The sequence below is a fragment of the Salmo salar genome, chromosome 11 (genome assembly GCF_965601325.2).
Source record: "Salmo salar chromosome 11, fSalSal1, whole genome shotgun sequence".
Lineage (NCBI taxonomy): Eukaryota > Metazoa > Chordata > Actinopteri > Salmoniformes > Salmonidae > Salmo > Salmo salar.
The window spans coordinates 44,601,812-44,620,000 of NC_138301.1; the positions used below are offsets into that span (position 1 = coordinate 44,601,812).

Below are 18,189 nucleotides of genomic sequence, written 5' to 3' on the forward strand. Positions count from 1 at the left end.
AGGAATGATCCACTCAAAATAAAATCTACATGATTTTTCCATTTACCTTGGATGTAGTCGATTCCCGAAGACTGCTTTTGGATAAGGCATTATTTGATAATCTTTGTATTCCTCAGATGTACACAAGGGTCGAAGGGTTACTGGTTAGGGTTTGTAAATTATAGTACATAAAGTATAGGGGGATTTTCTTTGGTTTCTTTTTAACCTTCTCTAGAAGTAGGAGGCAAATGTCCATTAAACCTAATGGTTCTGGTCCCTATGGTCAGTTAAAATCTTAACTCTGAGTCCCATCTGGATGCAATGCCTGGAAAAAGGGAGATTTTTTTTAACATGGAAACTGTATTCAAGCCAGGTAATGAAAAACAAACAGTGATTTGCAATGAGCTGTGCAGTGCCTGTCCGCCCCATTGCCTGGGGCCATTTTGTAGAGAATACACTGTCATCATTTATAGAAGCCTTGCCCAGATTCGCTCCTATAGACAACTCTATAAACAGGAAGGACATTATTTCTGCTTATCGCTGTTTGTTGGCATGGCCTCCCCGCGGATCTCGCAGGCCAGAGCCTGAGGGGGTTCCAGTAGAATGACGTCCTGATTCAGGCTTCCCTGAATTCCCCCGCCATACAAACACAGACGGAAAACATCTTTCCCTGGAGTATCATCAACTCGCCATCTCTGTTTTCTCCATTAAAAGTGACAGTGTTTTTCCCTGCAACACTCTCGACATGCCAACATGCAGCCACTCCCCTTTTCCTTAGGAGTTCCAGAACTCCACATGGCACGTCTGTAAAAACAGAAGCTGGATAGTTCTGATGCATGGTGAGTATGCATGGATGCTTGTCCATCATTACAGAGAGAGAGAGAGCGAGAGAGAGTGCAGAATGCCAGTGTGACTCCTGGTGAAAATAAAGGGTTAAATCTCTCTTTTAGTGTGGTGAGTGAGTGTTCTCCTCAACAGCTGCTTTGCATCTAGAGCCCAGAGAAAGAGAGGATAGTGGGATTGATGTGGAGCGTTCTGAACAGGAACACTTTAGATTCTGGACTCCTGTCACTCCTCAGTGACGTGTGTTCTGGTTCCTAGCTCTATGATTCTGGTGTGCCAGAGGACGCTGCCCACTGGGAGGACGACAATGCCCCCTCATCTGCAACCCAGACACCTCCTGCCTCTTCTCCATGTCATTCTACTCTGCCTCCATGCAACTGCCTGGCCCCACGGTAAGAGCTGGAGCGATGATTTCATCATATACTGAGGATAACACGTTTCATTCAGATGTATGACTCTGCAAAGCCTGCTGTAACTTGTATTAGCCTCCCTATTCTGAAGTGTTCACACAACTTCCATTGTTAGTTTTTCTTTTGCAGTTGCTGAGTAATTTATTCCTCTCTGAGTCATATGGGCATACCTAATCATGTCTGGGTTTTAACTTCTCTAGTCACTTACCTAGTCAAGTCTGGGTTTTAACTTCTCTAGTCACATACCTAGTCATGTCTGGGTTTTAACTTCTCTAGTCACTTACCTAGTCATGTCTGGGTTTTAACTTCTCTAGTCACTTACCTAGTCAAGTCTGGGTTTTAACTTCTCTAGTCACTTACCTAGTCAAGTCTGGATTCTAAGTTCTCTGCTGTTAGAAAGCTGGGGACATTTTCTGTGTATTGCCACACTCATTTTGACCAGACTGTAATGAGAATATGTATGACTGTAGAACTCTATTAAACCCCCTTGTCACGTCCTGACCAGCAGATGGAGCTGTTGTTGTAGTTTTGGGGTCAGGACGTGGCAGTCTTGTGTGTGTGATTGTTCTGTGTTGGTCTTGTGACTCCTGATCAGGAACAGCTGGGGATCGTTGTTCCTGATTGGGAGTCATATATGTAGGAGTATGTTTGTCACTTGGTTTTGTGGGTAGTTGTTTTTGCACTGCGTGTTGTGTGCCTGCAAAACTGTTCCTGTCTTATATATTGTTTGAATTATTAAGTGGATGCTCTACTCCTTTATTTTAATTAAAGATGAGTATTCACATACCTGCTGCGCCTTGGTCCATTTTTACAGAAGACACCCGTTACACCCCTAGAAATTGAATTGGCATAATAAAATAATCCCTGTAAAAAGACGTCAGTTTAAACTAGAGATATCTGTTCACCTAGATATATGTCAATCCGCCGATGTTGCACTTCTGAATCTGCGGTGAAAGGTGACAGAGCTAGAGTGATGTTTGTCAGACCATGAGACATCCCCAAAATTGGTCTTCTCACAAAATCATCTGTAGCATCCGAACAGTTTGGCCTGACCCCTCTATGGAAAGATGAGACTCTAACGAACACGGTGGTGTTCTCCATTTTGCTCTACAACCCCCACAAACATATTAGAACTTGTCTGAAGTCGGTACAGCCGATCTGTCGACTTCTGTCTGTAGCGTCCAAAACATTTTGGTCTACACACTACTATGATGTGAGACTCTCATGAACACGTACATGGGGTTGTTATGCTCTAGGACGCTCACAGGCCTCACAAGACGTGCCTGAAGGTCCCCGGTAACAGTTAAAAAATGAATGGAAGTGTATATGGAGACTTAGTGATAAAATAAAAAAACAACAACAAACGTTTCTCTCAGATATAATATAGGACAGACACTTCAGAACAAACTTCCTTTAGCTTTTTTGGGGACTATCTGTTGTTCAATGTAGTGAATCTGTTATTCAATGTGTTTGTATGAGCAGTAAGGCCAAATACATTTTTTCATCAACTATTTTTTTTTATATTGTATTTATACTTCAAGGGGTCTTAAAATGTCAAATCAAATAGATAAATGATCCTTGGTATGACCTTAAAACAATTCCATATAGATAGTAGAACCCCAGATTAGACAGGGTTTAGTCTGTAGAGGGTTAAAGACATGTCTTTGGCACCATCACGAGATAGGGTCAGATAGGGTTTGGGGGGTTACTTGCTATTGTAATGACCCCTGGGGGAGCACGATGTGAACTGTGAACCATGACTTTACGATTCAAGCACATTACCCCTGTTCCAATAGGATTAACCCACTCAGCAGAGTTAGTCACCAGAGAACTGTAGAATCACAGCATAGAATCACATTGGTTCTTTTTCTTGTTTCTCACATAGAACTTGCCAGAAGGCACCTGGAAGTTGATGAGAGGTATCTAACCAATTATAGTCTCACAGAGGATTGCTACCCTAAACCCTCTTCCAGTGTACACATGTTATACTTAAGCAATAATGCCCGAGGAGGTGTTATATATTGGCCAATATACCACGCCTAAAGTCTGTTCTTAGGACATAGCCCTTAGCAGTGATATATTGGCTATATACAACAAACCCCTGAGGTGCCATATTGCCATTATAAACTGTTTACCAACATAAATATGACTGTAAATTAGTTTTGCATCATACCCGTGGCATATTGTCTGATATACACACTGCTAGAATGTTGTTTCAGCGAATCAGCATCCAGGACCCAAACTACTGTACCTAGTTTATAATTTAGCTATGGCTGCGTTTACACAGGCAGCACAATTCTGATATTTTGCCCAATCATTGGCAAAAAGAGCTGATCTGATTGGTCAAAAGACCAATTAGTGAAAATAAAATATTAGAATTGGTCTGACAGGTTAAACTCAGCGCTAGAGCCCTAGTCAAACAAACGTGATAACCAGATCTCTGAGATAGCAAAAGTAAACTTTATACAAATAACTTTATCCCCCAAAAACACTCTTCCAGTACAGAGAGGAAACATTAAAATGTATTTACAGTTGAGGTGTTGCGATCAAACTGTAGCTAAATATTATTTTGGAAAGTATATGTCATGAATCCAAATGTGCATTCATGTAGACTACAGAGCATGTTATTTTACAAAAGCAGTAATCATAGACAAATGAATGCCACGTTTTCTTTTTTTTAACTTTACCTTTATTTAGCTAGGCAAGTCAGTTAAGAACAAATTCTTATTTACAATGACGGCCTAGGAACGGTGGGTTAACTGCCTTGTTCAGGGGCAGAACGAAAGATTTTTACCGTGTCAGCTCAGGGATTCGATCTTGCAACCTTTCGGTTACAAGTCAAGTGCTCTAACCACTAGGATACCTTGATTCACAACATGCCAGTCTCTTTATGTGAAACTCCCTTGATACAGCATTGCTTGTTCTTTTGAGTTTAGGCTGGGTATCATGTGTTGTACAGGTATGTATTAATACATGTGTGAATTGGAAATGTGTTTCTTTTTGCATATCCCAACTCTCCCTGAGACACCCTCAGGGAATGGGGTCACAACCAGGGTCAGCCATTGTCAACAGCGACCCTGGAGCAATTAGGGTTCAATGCCTTGCTCAAGGGCACATTCTTCAACTTGCCGGGCTCTGGGATTCAATCTAGCGACCTTTCGGTTACTGACCCAACGCTCTAACCGTTAGGCTACTTGCCACGCTAAAATGGGCTTTAGGAAATACATTTGATTGACTGATTGATTGATTTTAGATTCCAGAGGTGTGGTGGATGACAAGTGTCCCAGCTCAGAGTGGAACCACATGTGTAGGGACTGTTGTGAGTACCAGCTGATCCAGTGTAGATGTCCTTCCCAGGGGGCACGGGTGGGCTACTCCGTCCCCTGCTGCCGCAACCAACTGGACCAGTGTGACCCCTGCATCATCCACCCTGGTAAACAACCTGTCAGACCTCTACCAAAGATACTGGTAACTAACCCCAAGATATCTCATTGTTGTCGTTTCCAGTGGGAGCAAATTAAGCATATTGGGCAGAACAGGCATGGAGGTGGGCAGAACCAAGCACGACCTAGCGAGATCCTATTGTCATGTTTTAGCATATATTTGCATATTTCCGCTAGGTAACACCTTCTTTGTGAAGTGTTCATGTGCAATAATTCAATTCGCCGTTGCATTCCTTGTAAACAAAACAATTTTTTGGAACTTTGGTAAAGGGTCAAGTATACAAAACTTAGTCCACTCTGTTCATAACAGATTGTAATTTGTGAAGAGAACTGTATTGACACCAAGTTTCATTTAGCTCTATTTTCTCCCGCTTTACGCCCCTGGATTTCCTCTCATCACCAAATTTGGTGGTGAGAAGCAGCTCTAAACGGACGCTTCATATTTCTACATCCTGTGAGACGTCTGTCTCCTTCTTTTAATCTGTGCCTCTACTGCTTCCCTGTTACTCCCTTCCAGCTTTCTTACCCAATATAACTGTTTGTACACTGACATTTTTCTTCGTATTCTTCACATGTTGATAATGCTTTACGTTAAGATGTACATACAAGGATTTAGTAGTTTATTCACTTTTTCTTACAGATTTATAAACGTTTAATTAACCAAAACATTGAAAGTGATAAAACATTGGTTGAAATTGCATGCCATTTAGCTGCTTGCAGAACACTGATCTGATCCCCTGACTCTCCTGTTTCTCCTGTTCCCTCAGGCTGCAGTCTGTTTGAGAACTGTAAAACCTGTCACAATGGGACGTGGGAGGCCAAGGATGATTTCTTCATCCGAGGGAGATTCTGTACGGACTGTCGTCAGGGCTGGGCAGGTGGAGACTGCAAGAGTGAGTCAGCTGTTTCAGGGGTAGAGCATTTTGTAAATTACAGTCCTTGGGAGTTTCTCACTTGTTTCATTGCCAGTGTTGGGGAGTAGTGAACTACATTGAAATGTTGGTACCGTTTTAGTAGTTAATTACTTTTTAGCTATATAATGTTAGTGGTGTAGCTAACTACTGGAACTACACACTACTTTTTAACCATATAGTGGTGTAGCTAACTACTGGAACTACACACTACTTTTTAGCCATATAATGTTAGTGGTGTAGCTAACTACTGGAACTACACACTACTTTTTAGCCATATAATGTTAGTGGTGTAGCTAACTACTGGAACTACACACTACTTTTTAACCATATAGTGGTGTAGCTAACTACTGGAACTACACACTACTTTATAACCATATAGTGGTGTAGGTAACTACTGGAACTACACACTACTTTTAGCCATATAGTGATGTATCTAACTACTGGAACTACACACTACTTTTTAGCCATATAGGGATGTATCTAACTACTGGAACTACACACTACTTTTTAGTCATATAGTGGTGTATCAAATCAAATCAAATCAAATCAAATGTATTTATATAGCCCTTCGTACATCAGCTGATATCTCAAAGTGCTGTACAGAAACCCAGCCTAAAACCCCAAACAGCAAGCAATGCATGTGAAAGAAGCACGGTGGCTAGGAAAAACTCCCTAGGAAAAACTCCCTAGAAAGGCCAAAAACTTAGGAAGAAACCTAGAGAGGAACCAGGCTATGAGGGGTGGCCAGTCCTCTTCTGGCTGTGCAGGGTGGATATTATAACAGAACATGGTCAAGATGTTAAAATGTTCATAAATGACCAGCATGGTCAAATAATAATAATCATAGTAGTTGTCGAGGGTGCAACAAGCACGTCCGGTGAACAGGTCAGGGTTCCATAGCCGCAGGCAGAACAGTTGAAACTGGAGCAGCAGCACGGCCAGGTGGACTGGGGACAGCAAGGAGTCATCATACCAGGTAGTCCTGAGGCATGGTCCTAGGGCTCAGGTCCTCCGAGAGAAAGACAGAAAGAGAGAAAGAGAGAATTAGAGAGAGCATATTTAAATTCACACAGGACACCGGATAAGACAAGATAAATACTCCAGATGTAACAGACTGACCCTAGCCCCCCGACACATAAACTACTGCAGCATAAATACTGGAGGCTGAGACAGGAGGGATCAGAAGACACTGTGACAGTGTATCTAACTACTGGGACTACACACTACTTTTTAGCCATATAGTGGTGTAGCTAACTACTGTAACGACACACTACTTTTTAGTCATATAGTGGTGTATCTAACTACTGGAACTACACACTACTTTTTAACCATATAGTGGTGTATCTAACTACTGGAACTACACACTACTTTTTAGTCATATAGTGGTGTATTTAACTACTGGGACTACACACTACTTTTTAGCCATATAGTGGTGTATCTAACTACTGGAACTACACACTACTTTTTAACCATATAGTGGTGTATCTAACTACTGGAACTATACACGACTTTTTAGTCATATAGTGGTGTATTTAACTACTGGGACTACACACTACTTTTTAGCCATATAGTGGTGTAGGTAACTACTGGAACTACACACTACTTTTTGTCATATAGTGGTGTAGCTAACTACTGGAACTACACACTACTTTTTGTCATATAGTGGTGTAGCTAACTACTGGAACTACACACTACTTTTTAACCATATAGTGGTGTATCTAACTATTGGAACTACACACTACTTTTTAGTCATATAGTGGTGTAGCTAACTACTGGAAATACACACTACTTGTTTTGCTAAAACAAAATGTGTGAAGTAGGCAATAATTTCCTTACTTTTTCGGCATCAGACCTGTCTAATTCATCATACCTGTCTAATTCCTCATACCTGTCTAATTCCTCAGACCTGTCTAATTCCTCATACCTGTCTAATTCATCAGACCTGTCTAATTCATCAGACCTGTCTAATTCATCAGACCTGTCTAATTCTCACTTGAAACATAGTTTGTATGTTTAATAGGCTAAATTACCCACTATGTAATCACCTGACTACAGAGTGATCTGTTCTTGCAATTTGTATTCTATGACATTTCATATTTATATATGATGAATCACAAAGTAACTTCAGTTAGGTAAGCAATGTTTATAACTTTAGTGTAGCTTAACTTCTGCCAATGTGATGTAATTGGTAGCTTGTAAACTATATTTTCAGAGGAGCTTCCCCAACACTGTTCATTACACATTTACTTGCTGCAAACATCTATGTTCTAATCTATAGTCATTTTGTGTTGCATTATGGGATCTCAGAGTATGTGTTCTTGTCCCTAGCATGTGGAGGGGTGATTCGTAGAGCCCAGGGCCACATCATGCTGGAGAGTTACCCCATCAATGCACACTGTGAGTGGAGGGTGCAGGTAGAGAGAGGGGAGAACGTGGAGCTCAGGTGGGTCCCTGAATTGATTATACTGCACTATACTGTCAAATTCATTGAATCTCTCATTGGCTTTCATGAAGTTGAATTGTATTCTATGAGGAAGTTGTCTGTCACAATCCAGTCGCAGCTTTTCAAGGATCCGTAATAAAAAAAATTGATTCAAAACGGTAGTAAGAGGCTGTCCTAATATGGACGCTATATAGATTGATATCTTATCCTACTTGACAGCCAAACATGATGATAACAAAGACCTTGTTTGGATCTGCCCAGGTTCTCCATGCTTAGTCTAGAGCCTGACCACAACTGTCACTATGACTACGTGGAGCTGCGGGATGGTGACAGCCTGAGCTCCCCCGTCATTGGCCGGTTTTGTGGGAATGAGCTGCCTCCACCAATCAGAACCTCTGGAAGCAAGCTGCACGTCCTGTTTGTCTCAGACGGCTACAACAACTTTGATGGCTTCTTTGCCGCTTTTCAGCAGATCTCAGGTAGCTACAGGCAGGTTTTATTGCCATTATGAACAAGACTTTAGCATAGATGTTGCATGTCCTTATATGGTTATATTTTGGCCAAGATTATTTCAATTATTTCAATCTATCCAGTACAGTCTTTTCGCTGTGCATGTCTGGCAGGCTACACAGGTCAACTGTGTGAGAATGGTTAGTGATCCGTCTGGTACCCATAACCTAATTTCCTCCCCAAACAAAGTGAGTTATTCATTTCATTCAGGTATTATAAAACCTAGCTCTACTGCTTCCTGGGAGGAAAACATTTCACTGCAGTGGGTTATATCAGGGTCATCTAGAACTTTTTACTGCAGTGGGTTATATCAGGGTCATACAGAACTTTTTACTGCAGTGGGTTATATCAGGGTCATACAGAACTTTTTACTGCACTGGGTTATATCAGGGTCATACAGAACGTTTTACTGCAGTGGGTTATATCAGGGTCATACAGAACTTTTTACTGCAGTGGGTTATATCAGGGTCATACAGAACTTTTTACTGCAGTGGGTTATATCAGGGTCATACAGAACTTTTTACTGCAGTGGGTTATATCAGGGTCATACAGAACTTTTTACTGCAGTGGGTTATATCAGGGTCATACAGAACTTTTTACTGCAGTGGGTTATATCAGGGTCATACAGAACTTTTCACTGCACTGGGTTATATCAGGGTCATACAGAACATTTTACTGCACTGGGTTATATCAGGGTCATACAGAACTTTTTACTGCAGTGGGTTATATCAGGGTCATACAGAACTTTTCACTGCACTGGGTTATATCAGGGTCATACATAACTTTTTACTGCAGTGGGTTATATCAGGGTCATACAGAACTTTTTACTGCAGTGGGTTATATCAGGGTCATACAGAACTTTTTACTGCAGTGAGTTATATTAGGGTCATACAGAACTTTTCACTGCACTGGGTTATATCAGGGTCACACAGAGTGTTTCTTGGTAGTCTTAAACAAATCTACATTGAAACAAAAGTATACACCTCACACACATGGTTATGGGCTTAAAAAAAGAAGACACCTGTACAATGTCAGATATAGAGTTGAAATGTATTACATTTTGAGTTTGCATCACAATATTACACTTTATATGCACAGGACACTGACATATAACAAAACTGTTTGACATAGAAACACCAGATTTTCATCAGTTACATTTTTTGTAAATCTTTATTAAAAATATAACATTCCACCCATGAGGCCAAAGGGGACGCTATTGGTCACTGACTGCAGGAAAAGGCTACGGGTCATTTCAGGAGTCCAGACCAAGCTGGGGATGGTTGATATAATATTTCTACACAGACAACACTTAGTCTCTCTCTGTCTCTCTCTCTGCCTTCCAGTTGCTAGGAGTCAGGTGTGTGTGTTGCCAGCGAGGCCCGTGAACGGGGAGCTCCTCTCTGTGTACGGCCTGGAGGATGAGCTCCTGGCTGTTCAGTACCTGTGCCACCCACCCTACACACTGACTGGCACCCCCCAGAGGACCTGCCTGCCCAACGGCACCTGGAGTGGCATGGTGCCCATCTGTGGGAAGGTAGATAAAGGTAAAGTTAAAGATCATGTAAATGAATGGATAATCTTTATTGATCCCCTCCACAGACAGGAATGTTGCAGACCTGAGTACTGATGGAACAGGTACATTACATTAGATGATGCCTCACGTGTCAGTAAAATAAACTACACAAGGAAAACAAGAAGAGAGTACACAAGGAAAACAAGAAGAGAGTACACAAGGAAAACAAGAAGAGAGTACACAAGGAAAACAAGAAGAGAGTACACAAGGAAAACAAGAAGAGAGTGCACAAGGAAAACAAGAAGAGAGTACACAAGGAAAACAAGAAGAGAGTACACAAGGAAAACAAGAGAGTACACAAGGAAAACAAGAGAGTACACAAGGAAAACAAGAAGAGAGTACACAAGGAATGAGCATACACAACATAGTCATGGTAGACCATTGAATGACCAGTCCATTTCTTAATACATGACTCTCCTCCATCTCTTCGTGTCTCTCAGAGCCCATTAGACCCAGTCAGAGGGGTGCAGACCCAGTCAGAGGGCTCGGGGTGTGTCCTCCTCCAGCCAGGCTGCACCATGGCTACCTCCAGCTGGTCCGGGGCTCTGGAGGAGGTCCTGACACAGTCGACTACTTCTGTAACACCTCCTACATCCTGAGTGGAGGCTCCCGGAGCACCTGTCTCCCAGATGGCTCGTGGAGTGGCCGGCAACCACTGTGTGTGAGAGGTATGCTGACAGAAAACAGCCATTTAGATAAAACACCTGCACATGTTTATCCACATTTATAAACTGACTTGTTCCAGCCCTAAATGCTGCTTGGCAGACAGCCGTGGTTCGAGCCCTGAATGCTGATTGGCAGACAGCCGTGGTTACAGCCCTGAATGCTGATTGTCTGAAAGCCGTGGTTACAGCCCTGAATGCTGATTGTCTGAAAGCCGTGGTATATCAGACCGTGTCAGACCGTGTAACAAAACATACATTTTTACTGCTCTAATTACGTTGGTAACCAGTTTATAATAGCAATAAGGCACCTCGAGGTTTGTGTTATGTAGCCAAAATATTACGGCTAAGGGCTGTGTCCAGGTACTCTGCGTTGCGTTGTGCATAAGAACAGCCCTTAGGCATGGTATATTGGCGATATATCACACCCCCTTGGGCCTTATTGCTTAAATAACATCAGACTGTACAGTGCTTTAGTGCTATTGTTTAAGTTACTGGACAATACTGTTGATTACGTGGTTAAGGGCTGTTTCTCTGTGTCCACAGCCTGTCGAGAGCCTAAGGTATCTGAGCTGGTGAGACACAAGGTTGTGAAGCCAAAGGCCCCATCCAGGTATGACTTGTACATCCAGGTATGAGGCGTACATCCATGTATGACCCGTACATCCAGGTATGAGCCGTACATCCAGGTATGAGCCGTACATCCAGGTATGAGCCGTACATCCAGGTATGAGCCGTACATCCAGGTATGAGCCGTACATCCAGGTATGAACCGTACATCCAGGTATGAGCCGTACATCCAGGTATGAGCCGTACATCCAGGTATGAGCCGTACATCCAGGTATGAGCCGTACATCCAGGTATGAGCCGTACTAACACTACTATACGTCTCATTCTGACTGTTTGTATGTCAATCTGTACAAAACCGACACATTGATTGAATTTCTACACTGCTTCTGGTTTTTGAGTGGATTAGGTTTTATTTTACAGCAGTGGTGTCAAACTCATTCCACAGAGGGCCAAATGTCTACAGGTTTTTGTTTTTTTCCTTTCAATTAAGACCTAGACAACCTGGTGAGGGGAGTTCCTTATTAATTAGTGACCTTAATTCATCAATCAAGTACAAGGGTGGAGCGAAAACCCACAGACACTCTGCCCTCCTCGGAACGAGTTTGACACGTGTTTTACAGACAATAACTTCCCAGTAAACATTTATTCTACATCTCTTTTAAACATGTCCATTGTTAAGTGTATTCTCCTTGTACACAGACACCTTCTCTGTCCCCTACTACAGGAGAAGTCCAGTCCACAGGCTTCACACCTCATCCAGGCATAAGGTCTATGACAGTCTCCCCCCTGGCATGGACCCACCCTCCTCAGGGAACCTCTCCAGCACCCAAGACCCTATCCTTGGGGAGTTACCCCGTGGTTTCCACCACCTGTACACTAGCATAGAGTATGAGTGTGCCTCCTCTCTCTACCAACACTATGGTAGCCCCCGGCGCACCTGTCTGAAGACTGGCAGGTGGAGCGGGAGTCATGTCTCCTGCTCGCCAGGTGAGGGCAGCGCTGACTTAAAGAAAAGATGCAAAGAAAGGGAGATGTACTCAAACAGCCAATGTCTTGAGGGAATGAACAGATTTGGTTTTACGAATATGGTCCCACTTTATTTGATCCATTTATACAATTCAGTACACATTAATTAAACATTTCAGATCACTGTACAAGTGTCCCTAATGCATTTACGTCAGTCAGCAGATGCTCCGGTTAAGTGCTTTGCTCAAGGGCACATTTGGCTGATTTTTGACCTAGTTGGCTCGGGGATTCGAACCAGCGACCTTTCGATTACTGACCGAACACTCCTAACTGCTAGGCTACCTGCCTCCACAGGTGTACATGGTAGTTAGAAACATGGTCAGAAACAACCTATTTCCTCTCCCATCTCTGACACCTACTCCTCTCTCTTTCTGTAACAGTGTGTGGTCAACTCCCAGCAGCCTTCAGCCCTCAGAACCTCACTGAGATTGGCTGGCCCTGGCATGCAGCCATCTACCTCCGCTCCCCCAGCATCCGCAGTGCTGGCTCTGGCCTACAGGGGGCACCAGAGGATGCCTCCTCTCCCTGGCAGCTGGCGTGCAGTGGAGCACTCGTCACCCAGCTCAGTGTGCTGTTGGCAGCTCACTGCCTGGTGGTGGCAGGAGTGGGCAAGCCACAGTGGGTAGATCCAGCCGACATTAAAGTGGTGATGGGAATACACAGCCCGGGCCAGATGAGGACACTGAAACAACTGCAGGTGGGTGTGAGTGATGCTAAGCTAGGGGGATGCTGTATCTAGACAGGGGGTAAAAGTCTCTCTTGAAGTCTGTGAATACAGTTGTGAAGCCGCTATAATACTGTCTTGACAATGTCTAAAAGGGGCAATCTGCAGTTCAAACAATAACAAAGTAGGCACACCACCACTGTTTTTGGTAAAAAGCTGTGGAATGTGGCTGGAGAAATGTAACCACTCTCAAATTCATAGACAGAGCTATGGATTGCAAGGACTGACCATCCATAATGATACAAAATGATAGTTGTAACTGTATTTTGAGGCTATACAGTGTTTGTTTACATTTACGTTGTTTACAAACATTGGAACAAAAGAAGCTTAAATGTTGGGTTCAGATGGGGTACGACAATATAACTAAATTCATGAGGCATTGTTAAGTTATACTCTAAAAGAATGGGTATAAGAATGGGTATCAATGGGTATTTATCATTCATTTATAAGTGGATGAAGGAACTGCAGATTGCTCCTTTAATGACTACCAAAACATGCCAAGGTGATTTATGATCGGCCCATTTTAAAGGTGCAGTCCAGTTGTCTTGATTTTCCATATCATATCAGATTATAAACCAACTTGTTGTTCCTCTAATACGTGTTGTGGTATAACTGTAAAATACCATTGAAAGATCCTGTGTCCTCCACATCATTTCCAACAAATGCTGTAATATTTGGATATCATCAGATTTCACTGAAACACATTTCTGTCAGCATTGTAAAATCATTAGGTAAATGGAGCTTCAAGTAGGCCCATAAGGTGTTAATATGTGGGCAATATAGTCACTTCAAATCCTGAACTGAGAAACACCTACAGGTGTAGGATCTTAATTTGAGCCAGTTTGCTACAGCAGGAAAATAATCTTGCAGCACCAGGAAATGAGAATTATTATATGGATTATAATTAATGGACATGTTTGTTGGGGTTGATGTATTTTGCATAAGGGAAATCAAGTCTGTCGTATCAAAGTGTAAATTTCAAACTTCAGAAGCCTTTCTAAACCTCAAATACACTACAAGTTTTACATTTCCTGCACTGTTCTTCTACAACAGGGTGATCAAATTAATATCATACATCTATATGACACACTGGTTTAAATCATATATTGTCATGTCAATGGGAGATGTAGGAAACCAAGGTTGGGGGTTTGTCCTAAACAATTAGACCTCCTTGCGTTATGCACAAACACTTCCCTCCGGAGAACAGATTGTAAGACTATTGTCGCCAACCTCACCGACCAAATCTCAATGCACATGGCAAGTCAGTAAGCTGTGCTTAGGTCTGGCCAAGTTGCATGCTGGGACACTTATGTGTTTAGACTGAGCCAAGCAAGCTGCCACTGCTCTAACTCTCCGCACGGCATTCATTTTGCTCCATCTGTCTCATGTCTCCTCTGATCCAACAGGTTTCCTCTGTACTGGTCCATCCCAGCTTTGATCCTGTGACACTGGACTCGGACCTGGCCGTTCTGAAGCTACGGGACAAGGCCAAGATCAGTGAGCGTGTGCTGCCCGTGTGTCTCCCCAAAATGCAAGGCGGGGAGGTGACAGCCACACAGGGCTATGCCACAGGCTGGCTCCTTGCATCTGACTCAAGGTCCAGTTCCAAACCCAGCCTAGACACCGAGACAGCCCAGACTGGAGTGGTTGAGCTGGGGGATGTCGTTCAGTGCGAGAGGCAGTTTGCTCAGAGCGGGGCCCCTGTCACCATCACTGACAATATGCTGTGTGCAATGCGCCACCCTCTCAATCCCACCAAGCCTTGCCCCACTGTCAGTGCAGGCATTACAATCATACCATCTCCTGCCACTAAGCCATCATCGGGTCCTTCGGAGGGACAGGGGGATGATAGTGTTGTCTGGGAGCTTCTGGCTTTAGAAAGTTTTGGTTATGAGAAATGGAACTGTGGCCCAGGGCTTTACACAGTCCATACCCGGATAAACAACTTCAAAGACTGGATACAGAAAAACATGAAGTAGATCTCTGATTTGACTCCAGTCTCAGCCACTCTGTCACCATCATTGACAGTCTGTGTTATTTTCTAACAACTCACTTACTCACTGTTGCCAGTTCCCTGAAACAGATAACAGGGCTAAGTGCTTGGCAGTGTATTCGGCTGAGCCAATTGGAAACTTCCTAAGACGAGATGTGGGGAGGACAGTCATCCCTGGCACTATTTACTATGATGTATATTTAGCACTAATTACTATTATGTACACTGAACAAAAATATAAACGCAACATGTAAAGTGCTGGTCCCATGTTTCATGAGCTGAAATAAAAGATCCCAGAAATGTTCCATATTCACAAAAAGCTTATTTCTCTCAAATTTTGTACACAAATGTGTTTATATCCCTGTTAGTGAGCATTTCTCCTTTGCCAAGATAATCCATCCACCTGACAGGTGTGGCATATCAAGAAGCTGATTAAACAGCATGATCATTACACAGGTGCACCTTGTGCTGGGGACAAGAAAAGGTAACTTTAAAATGTGCAGTTTGGTTACAATGCCACAAATGTCTCAAGTTTTGAGGGAGAGTGCAATTGGCATGCTGACTGCAGGAATGTCCACAATAGCTGTTGCCAGATAATTTAATGTTAATTTCTCTACCATAAACTGCCTAGGATGTTGTTTTAGAGAATTTGGTAGTACGTCCAACCGGCCTCCCAACCGCAGACCACGTGTATGATGTCGTGTGAACGGTTTGCTGATGTCAACATTGTGAACAAAGTGCCCCATGGTGGCGGTGGGGTTATGGTATGGGCAGGCATAAGCTACGGACAATGAACACAATTGCATTGTATCGATGGCAATTTGAGTACACAGAGATACCGTATTTGTATTTATTATGGATCCCCATTAGATGCTAACAAGACAGCAGCTACTCTTCCTGGGGTCCAGTAAAATTAAGGCAGTTATACATTTTTTAAAACATTATAATACATTCACAACATATACCGTGACGAGATCCTGAGGCCCATTGTCGTGCCATTCATCCGCCGCCATCACCTCATGTTTCAGCATGATAATGCACAGCCCCATGTTGCAAAGATCTGTACACAATTCCTGGAAGCTGAAAATGTCCCAGTTCTTCCATAGCATGTAATCTCACCAGACATGTCACCCATTGAGCAAGTTTGGGATGCTCTTGATCGACGTGTACGACAATGTGTTCCAGTTCCCGCCAATAACTTCACGCAGCCATTGAAGATGAGTGGAACAACATTCCACAGGCCACAACCAACAGCCTGATCAACTCTATGAGAAGTAGCTGTGTCACGCTGCATGAGGCAAATGCATATATACAGATGTATATCTGTATTCCCAGTCATGAACTCTGTAGATTAGGGCCTAATGATTTGATTTCAATTGACTGATTTCCTGATGTGAGCTGTTGCATGTTGCATTTATATTTTTGTTCAGTGTATATTTAGCACTGATTACTATGATGTATATTGACTTACTACTCATCCAATGAGAATGTCATGGCCTGCAAGGAAATTATGAGGATTTTAGAAGTCAGACGCATCACTTGCAAGGCCAGTAAAACGATTACGCCCATATCCTAACCATATCATAGCCATAAAATCACCATATAATAACCATAACATAACATGTCATAACCATGCCATAACCATATCATAACCATATCATAACCATATCATAACCATAAACTCACCATATAATAACCATAAAATATCATAACCATAAAATCACGAAATAATAACCATATCCTAACCATATCATAACCATAAAATCACCATATAATAACCATAAAATAATATCATAACCGTAAAATCACCATTTAATAACCATATCATAACCATATCATAACCATAAACTCACCATATAATAACCATAAAATAATATCATAACCATAAAATCACCATATCATAACCATAAAATAATATCATAACCATAAACTCATTATATAATAACCATAAAATAACCATATCATAACCATAAAATCACCATATAATAACCATCACATAACCATATCCTAATCATATCATAATCATAAAATAACCATATCATTATTATATCATAACCATAAAATCATGATAAAATAACCGATATTATAATTATATCATAACCATAAAAGAACCATATAATAACCATATCATAATCATAACATAACCATATCATAATCATATCATAGTCATATCATAATTATATCAGAAACATAAAATAACCATATCATAACCATAAAATAATAATATCAGCATCATATCATAATCATATCATAACCATATCATAGCCTTGTTTCATCCGCGGTTAAATACAAGATTTTTGTTCATTTTGGATAATTTAAATAATGGAATAATAAATACTTTTTTGTTGAACGTATGTGTGTATGTATAGTTGTATGCATGTACTGTACTGTTCTGTTGTGTCTGTCTGTTTGTCGATCCCTATGTACAGTACAGTATGTCTACGCACTATACTATGCTGTACTATACTATACTATACTGTACTGTACTGTTCTGTTGTGTCTGTCCGTATGTCGATCCCTATGTACAGTACAGTAGGTCTACGCACAATACTATGCTGTACTATACTATACTATACTATACTATACTGTACTATACTATGCTAAGCTGTAAGTACTGTGTACATTAAAATGACTGTGAAGGTGAATGTGTGTTGTGTGTACCTGCGTGTCTGTGTTGGCGTGTGTGAGCCTCACTGTAGACAGTCAAACATGTGCTGTCAGTCATTGAGAATCACTTAGAGGATTTGTGGTCCTTATCCTCTGTTTGTCAGACAGACAGACACCTCAGCTTTCCCCCAGCTCCTCAGAACAGGACGACACCCTTAGAGCCAATGGAATTACACAATGGGAGATTCTCAGTTGGATTTCCTTGACTCCTCGCGTCCTTTCTCCTCGCCTTCTTCTCAAGACCCGTTGGAGGAGAAGGTCAGAGGCGTTTTGAGAAGGAGGCGAAGAGAGAGGACGCGAGGAGTCAAGGAAATGCAATTGAGATTCTTCTCATGCATGCTACCATAGCAACAGTCACTACCATGGTTAGTGTGGATATCAATGGGTAACCCAAATCATGGTTGACCATAAAATCGAATGTATTTGAGAAGT

The 18,189-nt window shown here is 42.0% G+C and overlaps 1 protein-coding gene across 1 annotated transcript; it reads left to right on the forward strand.

Annotated features, from left to right (window-relative positions):
- The first annotated feature begins 534 nt into the window (after positions 1-534).
- Positions 535-16,826, forward strand: pamr1a (peptidase domain containing associated with muscle regeneration 1a). Its single transcript, XM_082957969.1, has 11 exons — positions 535-1,214; positions 4,486-4,665; positions 5,443-5,568; positions 7,918-8,032; positions 8,294-8,511; positions 9,886-10,086; positions 10,556-10,783; positions 11,324-11,390; positions 12,072-12,334; positions 12,754-13,070; positions 14,504-16,826. The coding sequence occupies exons 1-11, from the start codon at positions 1,085-1,087 to the stop codon at positions 15,074-15,076; spliced, it is 2,418 nt and encodes an 805-aa protein (XP_082814095.1). The 5' UTR covers positions 535-1,084; the 3' UTR covers positions 15,077-16,826.
- The last annotated feature ends 1,363 nt before the right edge of the window (positions 16,827-18,189 follow it).